Below are 18,404 nucleotides of genomic sequence, written 5' to 3' on the forward strand. Positions count from 1 at the left end.
ATTGCAGTTTTGGGCTGCCATCAGATTTGAAAGTTCAATTGGCTGTCTGTTATTTTGTACTGTATGGTATGAAAATACATTTATTGGGCTTTGATGGAACTGTGGCAAGGTGTTATGAGCTCTAACATTGCCTTGAATAGCTGTAGGCCATAGATCAGCCAGGAATGGTGAAGCAGTTTCAGGTAATGATCTCATTGCATCACATGGATACCTATCATTTTTGCAGCACATCGATATCAATACATTAAACCCAGTGACGACACCCGACGTATTGCCACAATAGCTCTTTGTTTAATATGTCACCTGTGTACAACGCAGAGTGGTTTTGTAGGTTTTTAATTAAAATAATTTTAAATGATTAAAAAATAAGTTTTCTATTATATTTTTTTGTTGTAGATAAGGGTGTGGGAATGGGGGCAGAAACAAAGAGGTGATGAGAGGAACATGGGAAACCCGATTGGCCCCTGAAACCTGTTGGCTCATGGCTGAGCTGCATCTTATCCCTGTTTATCTTCCTACCCTTTTAGTCTGCAGGCTGGCTGGCTGGTTAGCATGCATTCTAGTGATCTGTTACTAAAGAACACTGCTGGGTTTGATTGCATTTTATCTGCTCTCTGTGATTAGATAAATGAAGATACCTTACAATTTAGACCTAGAGAGTACTGCTTGAGCCTGATCTTCGTCAATGCAAAATGATTTGAGAAGGAGAAAGTGGATGTCAGAGGATGAATTTCATTCTGAGGGAAAGGATTCTATTACATTTTCTATAGTAAATATATCTCTATCAGCTACATTCCAATTCTATTCACTGATTTAAAATGTACTATTGCTATTTTAGATTGAGAATCTGGTGATTTTGTTCATTGGTGGCAGGGAAGAGAGAGTCTGTTAAATTTGAGTGGTGTATCTCATTTAGTGCAGTCAATTCGTGAGAAGCAACACTGATTGGATCATTTAAACATGAAAGGGAGGATTCATCATGAGCTTTTGGGAGCTGGAATCAAACTGGCAGAGTTCAATTAGTCAGTCTCCCTCTCGTGGTAGGATAGGTGTATTGTAGCTAGTGGTTCTTTTCTCAGTGCTGATATCATTAAGCCTGTTTACTAAAGGAGCAGGTTCAGAGAAAATGGGCGTAGTCTTAAATTTGTTTCAAATGTTAATCCTTTTGCCTTTTGGCAAACACAAAAGATCAGTATATAACTTCTAATTATTAGTTTCATGAAAAAAAGTACACTCCCATTTCCACTGATGTATTATTCCAAACCAGGGCATCGGAGATGTCCTCATTCTTTAGGGAACGGGGTTACCCCTCTTCTATAGATGAGGCTCTCATCAGGGTCTCTTCTATACCCCGTAACTCTGCTCTCTCGCCCCATCCCCCCCCCCCCCCCACTTGTAACAAGGGCAGAGTCCCCCTTGTCCTCACCTTCCACCCTACCAGCCATCACATACAACAAATAATCCTTCGACATTTTCGCCACCTCCAACGGGATCCCACCACTGGCCACATCTTCCCATCTCCTCCTCTTTCGGCTTCCCACCCAAACCACCCCCTCCCCTGGCACTTTCCATTGCAACCGCAGGAAATGCTACACTTGTCGCTTTACTTCCCCCCCTGACTCCAAGGACCCAAGCAGTCTTTTCAGGTGCACCAGAGGTTCACCTGCACCTCCTCCAACCTCAGCTATTGCATCTGATGCTCTAGGTGTCAGCTGCTCTACATCGGTGAGACCAAGCGTAGGCTTGGCGATCGCTTCGCCCAACACCTCCGCTCGGTTCGCAATAACCAACCTGATCTCCCGGTGGCTCAGCACTTCAACTCCCCCTCCCATCCGACCTTTCTGTCCTGGGCCTCATCCATGGCCAGAGTGAGGCCCACCGTCAATTGGAGGAGCAGCACCTCATATTTCGCTTAGGTAGTTTACACCCCAGCATATGAACATTTACTTCTCCAATTTTAGGTAGTCCCTGCTTTCTCCTTCTTTCCCCTCCCCTTCCCAGCTCTCCCACAGCCCACCTCTTCCTTTCTTCTTCCCGCCCCCCCACCCCGACATCAGTCTGAAGAAGGGTCTCGACCTGAAACGTCGCCTATTTCCTTCGCTCCATAGATGCTGCCTCACCCGCTGAGTTTCTCCAGCATTTTTGTCTACCTTCGATTTCCAGCATCTGCAGTTCCTTCTTAAACATATTATTACAGTCAGGTGATTTAGTCCTTTTAAGTATTGTTTTAAATTTGAGGAATGTCATTTTATTCATGTAACTAACATAATTTCTTAGAGTTGGGTTTTCAGTTCCTGGGTGCCAGCAGCAATATCTGATGCCACAATAAATTGACCATGTTGCAAGTACATGCACAGATAGGTGACTGTCAACCAGCATTTAAGTATGTTTCTTCAGAGCTGGACAGCCCCGTCTTCAATTGATATTTTATTATTAAGCACTGTCATCCTGTTTAGGCCAATTACCCCAGTGACCAGTGAGTATTATTGAACTGCAATTGTAAGAGTTTGTCCCCTAATAGGAATCTTCAGTTTGAGAACACCTTCTGAATTTAGTAGTACTCATTAAAGGCAAGTTTTGTAATCTAATATTTAATCATAATATAACTTAAATCTTCTAATTCTCTCAGCTAAGTCAATAATCATGCTCCTTCCACTGAAAACCAAACATAAGATAAAATATGTATTTATTAACAGCGAATGCGGCAGTCTCTCTACCCTTTGTTCAAGGAGGTGGCTATAAATTTGGCAGAAAAAACAGGCCAAAGGATTTTGGAACTCCTCAGAAGGGGATCATGAAGAAAGACAAGTTAGACAATAAACTGGCAAGAAGCATAGAGTGGACTCTAAGAGCATCTACAAGTAAAAAGGAAAAGACCTGTGGGAGCTAAATGTGGTCTCCACCCAAACAAAGACACGAAGAGTTAAAGTAGAACTTGTATAAGACATGCAACTTCCCAGAAGTACCAGAGAACTAAGGAAAATGGAGAACTGAAGAAAATAATTAGTAGTAAGTAAAGAAAAATTGTGTTGGAGAAGTTAGCGAGGCTGCATGCCAATTTTAAGTCCTGAAGAAACTGACAATCTACATTTAGATATTCTGATTAAGGTAGCTGTGAAGATGTGGTAGACACTCTAGTTGTCATCCACCCAAAATATAGATCTTAGACATTTTCCTGTGGATGATCACAAATATGACCTCGCTGTGAAGGAAAGGAGGGAGAAAGAACATGACAAACTGCTGACCTGTTAGCCTTTTGTCATGGTAGTGAACATGCTAGAATCTACAATGGATGTAATTATAAATCACATTGAAAAGAATAATAGGATTTAGCACAGTCCGTCCGCAATGATATACAGTGCCCTCCATAATGTTTGGCACAAAGACCCCATCATTTTTTCATTTGCCTCTGTACTCCACAATTTGAGATTTGTAAGAGAAAAATAATCACATATGGTTAAGTGCACATTGTCAAATTTTAATAAAGGCCATTTTTATACTTTTGGTTTCACCATGTGAAAATTACAGCAGGGGGACGGGGGACGGGGGGGGGGGGGGGACGGGGGGGGGGGGGGGGGGCAACAACTGGCATGAATTGAGCATAAAACAACTTGCTGGATGAATGCGGCAGGTCAGATGGCATATGTGGAGGCAGAGGAATAGTCAACGTTTCGGGTTCTTACCCAGCATCAGGACTGAGAGCTGTAAAGGGGAGATGAGATGAGAGGGAGGGGTGAGGTAGAGGCTGGCAGGTGATGGATGGAACTAAACGATGAGGAAGATGATAGGCAGATAAATCCAGGAGGGGAAGGGCTGAAGTGTGAGGTTGGGAGACAACAACTGGTGAGTGATAGGTGGAGCCAGATAAGAGGACAAAAAAGGGCAGATGGAACCACGAGCGGGAAGGGGAAGAGGAGGGTGGAGATAGAGACACGAGAGGCTCTAGCTGCTGATTTTTGATATAGGAAGATGATGTGGAACCAGCTAAGGGAGAGATGATTGAACAAGGTGGGGCGAGGGGAGGAACAAAACGAGATGACAGGGTTGTGGTGGGGAGGGGTGGAGAAATGGGAATGGGAAAACCTGTGTGGATATAAATTAAGAACTAGTTATCTCACAGAAAATAAAGCAGGGGAATAAATAGATAATTTTCGTGTTCCACGGAGACTTGTACTTTGGGCCCAGCTACGTATGATCGATATCAGCAATTTAACCAAGGCCACCAAATAACAGAGTCTGCAGAAGGGTATCAACCCGAAACGTCGCCAATTCCTTCTCTCAGTAGATGCTGCCTCACCCGCTCAGGTTCTCCAGCATTTTGTGTCTACCTTCGATTTTACCAGCATCTGCAGTTCTTTCTTAAACAATAGATTTTTATGTTCACTGATAGTACAAAACTAAGTGGGATTTTGAGTGTGGAGGAGGATGTAACGAGGCTTCAAGGGGAGACGGACAAACTGAGCAAATGAACACAAGCAAGTCAACTGGAAATATAATGTGGAAAAAAAAGTGAAACTATTGGTTTTGATGCAATGCATTATGTTTTTCAAATGACAGGAGATCAAGAAATGTTGTTCAAAGAGATTTAGTGTCCTTATACACAAATTATTGAAAGCAAACCAGCATATACGGCAAGGTGTTAGGGAGACATTTATTGTAAACAGATTTGATTAAAGATGTTTTGCAGCAATTATAAAGGGTCTAGGTGAGACATGCCGAGATTATTGTGCCATGTTTGGTTGTCTAACCTAACGAAAATTATACTTGTAATTTAGGGAGTGCAGTAAAGATACAGCTGAGTAATTCCAGGAATCTGCATTCTCTTGCTTCTCTGAGTTGTAATTTATACTTTTGCCTTGTATCAACCCTTCCTTTAGCTTATGAGGAAATCTGTGAGAATTGGCCAATTAGGAGATTGCCAGCATTTTCTGCCTGTGAAAATGTAGGCAGTGATCACATAATAGAATTATTGAGATCAGTGCTGAGTCCAGGAGGTTCAAAGTTCCTTAATGGGAAAACTGAGCTTTAAACAGAATGAAAGACTCCAGGCTTTTCCCTCTCCTTACAATTATGAGGTTAAAGGTCACACAAGGTCAGATCAGTGAGTGACATCACAACAGTTGATGTTTATTTTTGAACCGTGTCTGAGATTCTCAACTGTCAGCCTATTTTGAAGCTACTTCAAGCAAAGGACTGAGTGGTTGCAAGCTAAAGGTAAAGTGGAAAAACACTTTAATCCATTGCAAATCAAATTGGTCTGCAAAGCCTTTATTTTGTGGTTCATTATCAAGCAACTGACGTTGTCATTATGTGAAAGACAGTTGGCCTCCTATTCCGCCAATTGTTGAAGGTTAATTTATATCAGCATTTAATGGGCAACTTGTAGTTACAGTAGTGTCTTACTGAAGTACCTATCTGAAAACTGGTGTTGACCATAGCAGTTTCTGAGGTAATACAGTGTAACCATCAGCTTGGATCCTCCAATTCTTGTATTTATATCCCTAAGATGAATGTGTTCTTGGGTAAGGAGATCTAGATCAGAGCAAAAAAACAAACTGCTAGAAGAAGTCAGTTGGCTAGGCAGCATCTGTGGAGGGAAATGGCTAGGCGATGTTGCGGGTCAAGACTCTTCTCCTTCATCTATTCATGTCTGACGCGCATGAGTCCTGCCAGTGGTCTTTTCTTTGTTCAAGATTCTGTGGTTTCTTGTGTCTCCTGATATAAAACAGATTCAGGAAGAAACTGTAACTCAGTCAGATCTTTACTTAATATATTGCTGACTGCTGTTCATGTTTCATCAAAAACTACCAAAGACACAAACACCAGTTGTTCTTCCTTCTCCCAGTCATTGTGTGTGACACTGAGGACAGTTATACTGTCCTTTCTATTGAGCTGTTGATGGTAAACCATTTTAATTCCTATTATTGGCAAGATCACTTGTGGCACAATGTCCATGCTACAAATTCTCAACAACTCAGTAATTCCAACCCTTGGCAAGTTTGGGTATGCAAGTAGAATGCATGTGGTAATGTTGAGGACCATGGCATCTGCTCTAATTGCAAATATCACAGTTTGGGACAGGTCTGTGAAGGGTCTACCTTGTTTTGTAACTGCCATGCCAAAGGTCCTAGACTGAAATGTGAATAGATGCCAGATGCATTGATTAGGTGCAGTCTGCAGAAGTTTGCAGTTCTCTCGGTAAATGTATGAGATGTACTGGTTTCCTCACACATCCTCAAAATGTGCATGTTGGGTAATTGGCAATTATCAACTACCCCTTTCCGTGGATGAGTTGGGCATGTGAGAAAAGGTTTTGTCCACAAGGGACTGGTGGAATTGCTGTGCTGGGAGTCAGCACAGAACCAACAGACAAAATGTCATTGTGGTGCCTCGCAATAAGTAAGTGCATGAACTTGCCAAGTTATACAGTTATAGTTATATAGCACATAAACAGAACTAAAGCCCAACATGTCAACAAAGGAGTTCTTCCTGACAGTCTCATTTGTCTGCTTTTGGTGCATACCTCATTTATTGTTATGACTGTATGGTAACGACATTTCGTTCAAATTTTTTTTTTTTTTTTTTGGAATGACGAATAAATTCAATTCAAACCTTTCCTGTCCATGTACTTGTTCAGGTGTCTTTTAAATGATGTAATTGCACCTGCCTTAACCACTTCCTCTGGAACCACTACCTCCTCTTCCACCTATAATTCTTCCTCTCTAGCTTTACAGTTTGCAACTATCCAATCCTTTTGTCTCGCACCTTCTGTTTTTTTTTTTTTAAATCTCTGGCTGTTGTCCACCATCTGCCTATCAGCAGCTATTTGAACACTGAGCTTCCACTGGGTCAGAGAAAACATGAAGTAAATTAATCATTACTGCTCCTCCAAAGCCCGACAAGGAAGGATATATTATTAAAGGATTAATTAATGTTCTACCAGGTTTTATGGCATTTATGATTATTAAACAAAGACCATGGTACTGGAGCGTACTGAGTAAATAAATCTGAAGAGTCGCTGAGACCGTGCAGCCCAGACAGGTCCCAAGTCCAACTTTTTAAACAGCATAAATGAGCTCATTTCAGTCGGGTAGTGATGCTGTGATTAACTTTACCTACTGGCCAGTTGTGGGGGAGAAAGCCGGCAGAAACCTTCTGGTAAATGTCGGTATTATTCAGACCATCTATGACCTCCTTGGGACAGTTTGTGTCCAGATACTGCCTTGTCGAATTACCTCTGCAGAGGGATCTCTACCCTCAATAGAGGGAGGAATACATATTTAAAAGAAAGTTGCATGCGTGTATACTGGTCACAGATTTTGAATCTTGTATTTTAAAATACACCGCCACTGAGAAATTCATGCTGGCCTTTGACTGCTAATACAAATTATTACAATTACAATGTCCTCCATAATGTTTGGGACAAAATCCCATCATTTATTTATTTGCCTCTGGGTACCCCACAATTTGAGATTTGTAATAGAAAAAAATCACGTGGTTAAAGTACACAGTGTCATATTTTAATAAAAGCCATTTTTATACATTTTGGTTTTACCATGTAGAAATTACAGCAGTGTTTATACATAGTCCCCCCGTTTCTGGGCACCATAATCTTTGGAACACAGCAATGTCATGTAAATAAAATTAAGGTGCACTGAAATGGGGGGGGGACTATGTTTAAACAGCTGTAATTTCTACATGGTGAAACCAAAATGTATAAAAATATCCTTTAATAAAATCTGACAATGTATACTTTAACCACGTGTGATTTTTTAAAATTACAAATCTCAAATTGCTGAGTATGGAGGCAATAAATAAATGATGGATCTTTGTCCCAGACATTGTGGAGCTTACTGTATAATACAACTTACAGGAGAGTGTCATCCACTGAAGATTTAGTGACATAAGTCAAACAACTAATATAGCACTTGAGTTTTAGATTTTTTTTGTCATTCAATTCTCTTGTAATTTATAAAACTCGTGTTTATGTTTTCATTAAGGCATACATTTTTTTGTTGCATTTGTAAATTTGCCTGTAAAGTTGTAAAGTAATGAGAAAGTCAATCAAGGTTGGTTTGGTTCCTGGAGAAGTTTTTAATTTTCCTCAGCAGTTGAATGTGCAAGATTAAATATATTTGTCATTGATTTCAGGGCTACTACACTGTGGAGTCTTAAAGGGAGAAATTTAGCAGGACCCCACAGTGTGGAGCAGTGCAGCAGCTGTCCTAACACTTGGGCAGCACAATTTGCTCTTGTCATGAAGTCCTGCTTTTCCACACTTTGTATCACTCCAATATAAACTCACTTCTTCTTTCCCTCCTCTGATCTAGGGTTGTTATAGAGAAACCTAAACCACAGAGTTCAGCTGGAAAGAGCTCCCAGGCAGCCCCTATTCAGCATTCCTTCCTCACCGATGTATCTGATGTGAAAGAGATGGAGAGAGGACTGCTCAGTCTCCTAACCGACTTCCACTCTGGAAAGCTTCAAGCGTTTGGTAAAAGCCTCTTTCTGACTGGTTAGATTCTTGTCCGAAGTACAGCGTAGGTCTCGATACCTCAGTGTTGAGGCTGCAAGCATGAAGTGCATGCGGTTATTTACTTTGCCTTTCTTTCTCTGCACTGACACCTGCATTTCCCTGTGGACCTGAACTCTGTTCAATGGAGAGAACAGTGAGTCTGAAGGTCTCGACCCGAAACGTCTCCAGAGATGCTGCCTGTCCCGCTGAGTTACTCCAGCTTTTTGTGTCTATCTCTGTTCAATGGAGACCCAATGCAATTTTCCAGACCAGTCCATTGCATGCAGTAGTGCACCCAGCTTGCCTCCCCTCACTTCCCTCCTTGTACATGGCATATATGACCCCTGGACATCTGATACCACTCAAATGTCCAGTCTTTACCTGTGAAAAAATAAAATAAGCAATGTGTAAATGAGAGAACAATGCCCTTCTTTACAGAGACACCATTCATGGATTTCCAATGATTTGTTTGGCTTAATCCAAGGCATGTGATGCCTCTGCCAAGCTTTGACTAAAATTGGCAATTCAGTGATGTACTGTGGGACTTTCAGAAAGGTAAGGTAAAGTAAATTACTGACAATGGTTTGAAAAAAGACACGTGGATAGGTGACCTTTTGGGTCGAGACCTTTCTGCAGACTGATTTTGATGGGGGTGGAGGTGGGGACAAAGCTTGGTGAGTGATGGGTGTATACAGGTGAGGGGGTTTTGATGGGCAGTTGGTTGGGCAAAGGTCAGAGATGAAAGGACACCATCCCTCCTCTCTTCCAGCTTTCTCTCCTCCCCACCTCAATCACTCTGAAGAAGGGTCCCAACTGAATGTCACCCATCCATGTTCTGTCTGACCCACTTAGTTTCTCCAGCACTGTATGTCTTTTTTTATTGTAAACTAGCATCTGTAATTGCTTGTGTCTGCTGACTAGAGTCATAGAGTCTTACAGCATGAAAACAGCCCATGTCCCATCTCCGCTGGCCTCACCTACCTGTGTTTGGCCCATATCCCACCAAACCTGTCCTATCCATGGACTATGGCTACAGTATCTGTGGTCACTGGGCAATTCACCGAATGGAATGGGAAATGCAGAGCAGTACTTAAATGTACATTGTGCGAAGGTGGGCAATGATCCAAGTGCTGTGGTCACCTTTGCTGATCCTTTACATAAAGGAGTTGGCCCAAACTCTTCCTGCCTCCCAGCACACCCGTGGCCATTGCCTTTGTATTTCTATTCTGTCCTATTTGCTTGTACGGGTGCTGATATGTTTTCTCTGTCTCTACAGGAAACGAGTGCTCCATTGAGCAGATGGAGCACGTGCGTGAGATGCAAGAGAAGTTGGCGCGACTGCACTTTGACCTTTACAGCGACCTCGAAGAACCAGGGGACGAACAACGGAATGTGGCCGTAGACGTGAACCTGGACAAACTACTGACGAATGTAAGTCCCAGTCGAAGTGAACTGTTCCAGTAACTCTGGATCCTGAAGGTCAGGAGGAGAGGGCTGAGAAGAATTTGAAAAACTAAGGTATTCTAAGCAACAATCTCCTGGTGGCTAAGATGAGTGATCCGGAAGCACAGCGACAGTGCAATCAAAATAGCAATGAAATTGACAGTTGACCTCAGTTCATAGGGAGAAGCTGATAAGAAAGTGATCCAACAAGGTCCTGCTCCAGAGACCCTGCCACAACCAAATATGCCACTTGATTCGCTACCCTCAACTTAGCAAGTAGAAATATCATGAAACCCCAACTGGTTCATGGAAGGAGGTAATCTTCCATCTTTGCATGGTCTTGGTACACAGGTGATTCCACTCTCACACTAGAGCAAAAGTGTTTGACTGTAAGCTACCTTCTGTCCAAGAAGCCAATGATTTTGTACTGCCCTGTTGCAATGGATTGAAGTGTTCACCATCACCTCCATCTTCTCAGGGCAACAGTATCTTTCACTTGGCTTCTAGAAACTATTATAAATTAGTGTCTAGATCAGGTGGGCCACACCTTGCATCAGCATGAGCTAGTTGTTTGTCTCTCAGAACCTGAATGGAAGAACAATGAGGTAACATACTGCATCACTTGTAATAAATTGTCACCTGCAACTCTTTTAAACCTCGGTGGATACAAGCCTGCCCAATCTTTTCTCATGAAAATTCCAGGTTCAGTCAAGTAAACTGTCTCTGAACTGCTTTCAATGAAAACATTAACACTCCCTTAAATAAACAGACCAATACAGAACTCTAGACCTAGTTTCACAAGTGTCTTAGGCATTCAAAAGTATAACCTCACCACTTTTGTATTCATTTTCCCAGGCAATTATCAGTTACGTTCTGTCATCTTTCCTAATGATCTTTCTGTACATGCTGGTAATCATTTGTGAATAATATATTAGATCACTGAGATGCCTCATCAGCAATCTGCAATCTCCTACTATTTGGAAACATATATATTTATTTTCATATTTATTTACACTATAACACACTGGTACCCAGCTCAGTGAGGTTTGCAGATCACTAATTAACAGCAAAGAATTACTCCTTACTCCATGCAGAGAGACAGCTGGTGAGGCTGGCAATGGGCAGGCCAGGGTTGGCAGTGCAGCCGCTCAGTGCTGTGTCAAGCTTGGGACTGGATTTGGGTTAACATAGCTGCTCCGTGTGTTCCGAACTGTCCGATCCAGCGGTCCTCCTCCTCACCTCCTGCTGGATATATAGAAGGTGCTGTCGCTCCCTCTCTTTTGTTTGGCTCCCATTGCTCTACACTCCCCAGAGATTTCTCCAGAGATACAAGGTCAGCATTAGTCATTTGTTATCAAACGAACCTCTGGGTTGGGGAAAGCAATATAGCCAAACTAGAAGAGGGGACACAGCAGTTTCCATCGTGTCCAACAGGAGATGATGAAAAAGACTATGGGACCTAGGTCATTTGTTCCTGTGCTGTAGTCTTCTATATCCTGCATTCTATTTGAATCAGATGTTGCCATCCCCAGCAATGACCCACACTTATTGTGTCAGGCAGGGTGCATTCCTGGAAGCCGCATCTCAGCGCTAATTAGCAATCCCCGCCTGTCCAGCGTCAATCTTTACAGTGTTCAGAGAGTAGTTTAACAGTAGGGTAGCACTGTCAGCGATGCATTTCTCTGTACATAATGGTTATATTGACCCTTTTTAGTGCTGATTCTAGTGGTGCTCTTGTTCCTGGGATTACATTGTGAGCACCTAGCAAAATGTACAATTTTACTTTATACTCCTGGTGATGGTGACTTTTCTGAGTTTCTCACTCTGTTCCATTTGCTGATTTGCAACTATTTTGGAGATGTTATTCGTTCCCTGTAAAGCGAAGACTGGTGCAAACTACCTTTTTATTTCATCTCCAGTAACCAAACATTTGTTCTTCTCTCTTACAGTTGGAGGAGCTGAGCTCTTCGATGTATCCTTTTAAATGGTTAACATTTTGAGCTCCCTGGCCACAGAAGTAAACAAGATCTTGCCCTGGAATAAAATAAAATAAAGATTGTGTGTGATTTTAGGATATGGCAAAGCATTGTATAACCTTTTGAAGAGCATTGTGAACTGTGACCAGCCATTCTGTGCACAACAGCTCTGTAATTAATCATTTTAGCTGGTGTGCTCAGAATAGTTCCACCTTCAAAACTAAGGATTCCTTCCCATGATATCAATGTCTTTTAATTTGGCTTTATATAGTAATTTTCCCTCCACTATACGTATGTCAGTTGGATTCTGTCTGCGGTTAAGGCTAGCTGTTCTTGTCCCAGGCCCATCCTTTGCATCACTGTTGGACTGGCAGACCAGGAGAAAATTTGTTGCACGGGTTGGTTTCTGTTGCTCAGCCGTGTGGACCACTACTTTGACTGAGAAAGTAAGCCTTTAAAGTGCCAGGGTTATGGTAACACAGCAATGTTGTTGCTGGAGCAGAGAAGCCTGGACTAAGGATCTAGTGGCATGCGTTTGAATGCCACCACACCAAATACAATTAATTAAAATGTGCCCCGGTAGGGATTTCTATGAAGTGAAAGACATCTAGTTCAAAAATATCTTTGATAGATGCAAAATGCTGGAGTAACTCAGCGGGCTAGGCAGCATCTCTGGAGAAAAGGAATAGGTGACTCTTCGCGAATCTTCTTCAGACTGAGTTACTCCAGCATTTTGTGCCCAACGTCTGTGTAAACCAGCATCTGCAGTTCCTTCCTAAATCATTAATATCTTTATCTGTTTTGGCTTTAACTCCAGCCTGTGGCTAACTCTAAACTGCCAATTAAAATGCCACTCAAATGCGTGGGAAATTGAGGATTGCCGATGAGTGATGCCCTTGTGACTGTTCCCGTATCCCACAAAAGAATAAAATAACATTTCCAGGCATTGGAGCCTCCTTGTGACTCATGGAAGTTCACATCAGCAGCAAATGACAGAGCAGGCCTGAGAGCAGGACTGCCCTGTTCCCTAGCTCCAGTTGTCCTCCCCTCAGGTGATGCAACATGTTAGCACCAGCAGATAGAAGGTCAGTCAAGTATGAACAGGGAGAGCCGTTTGTTATTCACCCTTAATCCACCATGTATACCAGTCAGAAACTGAACCTGGCTGATAATCAAGATGTCCCGAGAGCATCCACCTCCTGAGGAAGGATGGGAAGTCTCCATTTTCGCCATCACCGAAATACCAATTGACAGTTGTACTTGATAAAGTAATGGTGTGGGGTGTTTTTATTACAGACATTGTTCTCTTGCCCTTGCACTGCTTCTCGCTGGAATTTCCAACAGGCTCTGCCGTGAAGATCAGAGAGTACCCACAACTAACTGCTAACTGGTCTTCACGACTCCGCTCACCACCGCGGCCAGTCTCAGAGAATGGGATGAACCAGTGGTCCAACAATCAGCTGCCTTTCATGATGTTACTTGTCCATTGTATGTAAGGGCCTAGCACTGCTGGGGTACCGAGCACGTGGTTGTAATCAGACCATGTTCTGCCAGCTTGCTCTCAGCATGTCAAGAGTCAGGTTCTTTACACAATTTGCATCTATTATTTTGCCGTTAGTGGAAATTTGGTTCTCGCTGAGGATGAAGGTGATAAGATTTTCTTACTTTGCAAGCTTCTGCTTTGGTACAATGCTCTTTGCTCCCATCACCTAACGTCAGGAGGTTCCTCAGTGCTACACGTCCATTGGTCCCAAGGTGACTGTTGAGCCCACATGCCCTGTCCACATCAGGTGGTGGTGGTAGTCAGGCTAAGAGTCATGGCCAATAAACAATCTGTTGGAGGAACTCAGTAGGTCAATCAGCATATGGGGGTGAAAGGACCCCAAACGTCACCAATTCCTTCGTCCCCTCCTCCTTCTACGGATGCTTCTCAACCTGCTGAATTCCCCCAGCAGCTTGTTTGTTGCTCAAGATTCCAGCATCTGTAGCCTCTTGTGTCTCCTATGAGTCACAACCTTAAGATGGCCTGCAGGGTTGCTGCTTTTTCGGCACAGTGGTGCAGCCGGTAGTATTGCTGCCTTACAGTGCCAGAGACCCAAGTTCGATCCTGACTACGGACACTGTCAGTACTTTCTCCCTGTGACCGCACATGTTTCTCCAGGTACTCCAGTTTCCTCCCACACTCCAAAGACCTACAGATTTGTAGGCTAATTGGCTTTGGTGAAATTGTAAATTGTCCCTAGTGTGTAGCATAGTACTAGTGTACGGGGTGATCACTGGTCAGCGCGGACTCGGTGGGCCGAATGGGCTGTTTCTGCCCTGTAACTCTTGTCTAAAGGGTAAGAGGATGGGTGTAGGAAGGGGTCTCTGGCCAGGGATACATAGGCTTTCCTGCTTGTTCTACGGTCATAGTCTGTAGCTTCAGAGATCCCGTCTGGAGAGGGAGCAGTTGTATGATTCAGTGTCTCAAGAGGCAGGCTGGGACCTGCATGGAGAGGGGAAAGAAAGGACATTCTGATCCTCGGATAATTGAACTAATGGATGCAGGATGAACTAGTTCCCTGATCTCCACCACAATTAGCAGACCAAGTAATTAGCCCTATGGATTATCAGTCTGTAGCTTATATTGATGACTGCTATTTTAGTACAGTGAATCTGGGGAAAGAGTGCTGAAAAAAACCGGATTTGAAATCCTGACATCCCGAATTGAAGTGACAGCAACCAGTGAACCATGGGTACTTCATCTTGTTTGTATCTGCTCAACAGAAAATCCTCTGGATCAGTGATCCATATGGAGGTGAGGGAAGGGAGCATTTCCCAAGCTTTCTGTTTTATCTCACTTTCTGCAAGGGGGGTGCAGGAGCGTGGTGCCCTGAGCGAGCTGGTGCATTGTTTGCCAGTGCTTGTTGAACCAACTGTATGAATCCTATTGCTGCTAGGGAGTTTCCCAGCCCACTACATATGTCCTGTCCCTCTCTGTGATATCACAGCACTTTATTAGTCGGGTTAAGGGAGTAGAGATGGGATGGGGTGGGGAGGATGTTGGGCTTTTATTTGGGTGCCGCAGTTTAATCCAAGCTTTATTGCACATTACTGGCAATGTTCTTGTGTTTACAATTCATATTAGTGCAATTGCAGAAGACTCCCATTCAACACATTGCTTAGACTGTATAAAAGAGTGAATGTGATTTTCTGTGTACAGCAGTCTTCACTGATCTAGTGCATTAACTTTCATGTGTGCTGCCATTTTGTATTGTGTACCAGTTTTAATTCGCTTCAGCAGGGAGAGGGTTGTCTGATTAAAACCCATTCCTCTGAAGTTGGGAACAGTGTCGCCTGGCACCGTGGCTTTTTATCCAGTATTCGCACAGGCCAGTGAGAGATTCTGTCCCTTCAAGCCAAAAGCCAGAATAGCGATTTATAATGACACTACCTGCTAATTATTCCACTGTTAATCATATATACTCCCAATCCTGCTTCTCATGGTGGGTAGAGGTTATAGTGGTGTACTGAATGAAGGACAGAGACTGTTGTTAAATGCATGCAGCACTGTCTCTGCTGAGTATTGGTGTGCACTCTCTTTGTATCTGTGCTCATAATAAAATCAAAATATTATCTGACTGTCTCTTTTGAGTTTGTTCGTCTTGATTGTGTTCTCTGACCCTTTTCTCCAGTTCACAGGCTGAATCTTCACTTTAATTACTGCACCTAGTTGGAAGATATCAAAGATGTTGATATCCTCCAACTGGATGCAGTAAAAAGGTTCAGAGAATAAGAACAGCTTGTTCACGTAACACCTTGAACCATCCACAGACAGAAGTTTAATTGGACAGTACTGTCATTTATTATCAACCCATGTAGGCAGATATTGCGGGAATCACTTGGTCTAAGATATGTTATAGAGAGCAGAGAGATGATGAGAAAAGCAAAGCTGGGTAAACGGAGAGTAAGGAATAAAAATCTATGTCTAATGATTTGGGGAAAGGAGGCTTGTGTGGAGCAGAAATACAGCATGGAACTGCTAGGCCAAATGGCCTGTTTCTGTGCTGTTGTATTGTGAATATTATGAATTATAGAATGTGGAGAAAGATTCTCCAACAGAGTTCCTGCAGTTCTGTCTCCACTCTGACATTGTGACTGCCTCCCATCTTGTTTTAAGCCTGTAGAATACTGATTTAGTCCACTGACTGGTTTTGCACCCACTCACCATAATGCAGGACAATGATGTGAATGTTATACTGAATTCATATTTATTTCACTGCTCATCACTGCCAGGTAAGGGTATGTTGTGTTGATATGCTGCACCGTTCTCTTCCCTCATAAGCATTTGATTAATTCTGCAATGTTGTAGCAGCCATGGTGTACACAGTAATATCACTGCACTAACAATGTCATCATTGGTAATGATGGAGGGATAATGGCCCACAATGTCTGTGCCAATCATAATGACATCCCTTATCTACCTGCACATAATCCATATCCCTCCATTCCTGCATATGGATGTGCTTTTCCAATAGTCTCTCAAATGCCACTATTGTACTGCCTACTACCATCACCCCGGCACTGTGTTCCATGCCCTCACCACCTCTGTAATAATGTTTTGAAAGTTGCTCCAAACATCTCCTTTTAAACTTTGCCCCTCTAACCTTAAAGCTATGCCCTCTAGTATTTGTTTTTTTTTCCATCTTGGGGAAAAAAATTCTGACTGTCATATCAGGTCTCTCCGCAACCTCTGGCCTTCCAGAGAAAACAATCCAAGTCTGTCTCAGCCTCTCCCTGTAGTTATTATTCCAGGCATCATTCATGTAAACCACCTCTGCATCCTTTCCAAAGCCACCATCTCCTTCCTGTAATGGGGTGAATGGAACATCAAGCAATACTCCAAATGCAGCATATCCAAATCTTACCGATGATAGCAAGTAAGATGAGTGTGGCCACAGTTTTATGAGCCTTTGATGATATTACCTGCCTTCTTGAGGCAGTGCTTCTTGGTGATCTCTATGATGGTGGGTAGGTCAATACATGAGATGGACTGGGTAATGTGTGCTGACTCCTTCATTCTTGGGCATTTAAGTTGCTAAACCAGGCTGTGGTGCAAATAGTCCGTAAGCTCGCTACCATACATCTCATAGGAAAGGGGGCCAAGCACTGGTGTATCAGTGCTAACTTTGTGTTCAAGCATCAGGAGTGAATCTTCTTGGGCAAAGCTCTCAAGTCAGGAAAAAACAAGAGAAAATAAATTGTAGTGTTTATTTCTTTGTTTTTATTTGGTGGAGAGGTGGTCATCTCTGAAGTAAAGAGGAAAGTTCAATGCAAGTGTCTGCTGAGGAACTTCACCTGCAGAAACACCAGCCAAATTGAGTTTCATGTATACCTTGTTGCCATGGCTATGATACTTGTGCAAGCACACACAGCTTAAACAGTAGTGGAGCGCAGGTTCAGACGGAAAGGTAGGAAATCTTACTTCCACACCTTCGGTTTTCTGCTTCAGTCAGTTAAGGGAGCTAAGATTCTTCTGGGAGCTTTCAATGACATAATGAACTGAATGAGAACAGGAGAGGTGGAGTGAGAGAGGCAGAGAGAAAAGTCCCTGTAATAGAAGATAGAGTGGCGGGGAACACAAAGCAAATACTTTGCACTGTTCTCATTTATTTTGAGTTTGTGTTGTGAGTGAATGAGCTTCAAACACCAGAACCTTTATGTTACAAAAGTATGTGTGGAAATCGGTGTTATAAAATGACATCCAGTTTCTACCTCAGTCTTGAGGTACAAGTAGTCTTGTAACTACTAAAAGGACAGTGGGTGTTAATAAGCCGAGAAGCATACATAAGTTAATAAATTCTAGGTGCAGAATTAAGCCATTCAGCCACCTGGTCTACTCTGCCATTCAATCATAGCTGATCTATCTTTCCCTCTCAACCCCATTCTCCTGCCTTCTCCCCATAACTCCTGACACTAGCACTAATCAATGACACCTTTACTAATCAACTGGTGCATTGCACCGGATGCATCAGGGTTGTCTCACAAGCCAACACACTCTTTTCTGTATTTAATGAAGGGATTAACCAGAGATTTTAATGCATCAATGTGCCAAGATGCATCATGAGGTTTTCCTCCTCAAACACCTTCAAGAAGGGATCTGTTGGAGAAAGTGAGCTGACAAATTGCCTCCAGTGCACCAGGAGTGAACCACCAACCGTACAGGGATAGGAGATGGACCTTTGTATTCTTGTGAAATAATACATGCACTGCCTGCTCCCTCTTTACCCTTCATAGAAACATAGAAAATAGGTGCAGGAGGAGGCCATTCGGCCCTTCGAGCCAGCACCGCCATTCATGGTGATCATGGCTGATCGTCCCCAATCAATAACCCATGCCTGCCTTTTCCCCATATCCTTTGATTCCACTAGCCCCTAGAGTATCTAACTCTCTTAAATCCATCCAGTGATTTGGCCTCCACTGCCCTCTGT

At 42.9% G+C, this 18,404-nt stretch overlaps 1 protein-coding gene across 1 annotated transcript in view; it reads left to right on the top strand.

Annotated features, from left to right (window-relative positions):
- ccdc28a (coiled-coil domain containing 28A) overlaps positions 1–15,559 on the top strand; it is a 28,216-nt gene extending 12,657 nt beyond the window's left edge. Inside the window, exons 3-6 of the mRNA XM_033025977.1 lie at positions 8,331–8,494; positions 9,792–9,946; positions 11,908–11,930; positions 13,083–15,559. Of these exons, the coding sequence (XP_032881868.1) occupies positions 8,331–8,494; positions 9,792–9,946; positions 11,908–11,930; positions 13,083–13,137 (397 nt within the window). The 3' untranslated portion in view covers positions 13,138–15,559. The remainder of the gene's footprint in view (positions 1–8,330; positions 8,495–9,791; positions 9,947–11,907; positions 11,931–13,082) is intronic.
- Positions 15,560–18,404: the final 2,845 nt, after the last annotated feature.

The sequence above is a fragment of the Amblyraja radiata genome, chromosome 8, assembly GCF_010909765.2.
Source record: "Amblyraja radiata isolate CabotCenter1 chromosome 8, sAmbRad1.1.pri, whole genome shotgun sequence".
NCBI classification, from domain to species: Eukaryota; Metazoa; Chordata; class Chondrichthyes; order Rajiformes; family Rajidae; genus Amblyraja; species Amblyraja radiata.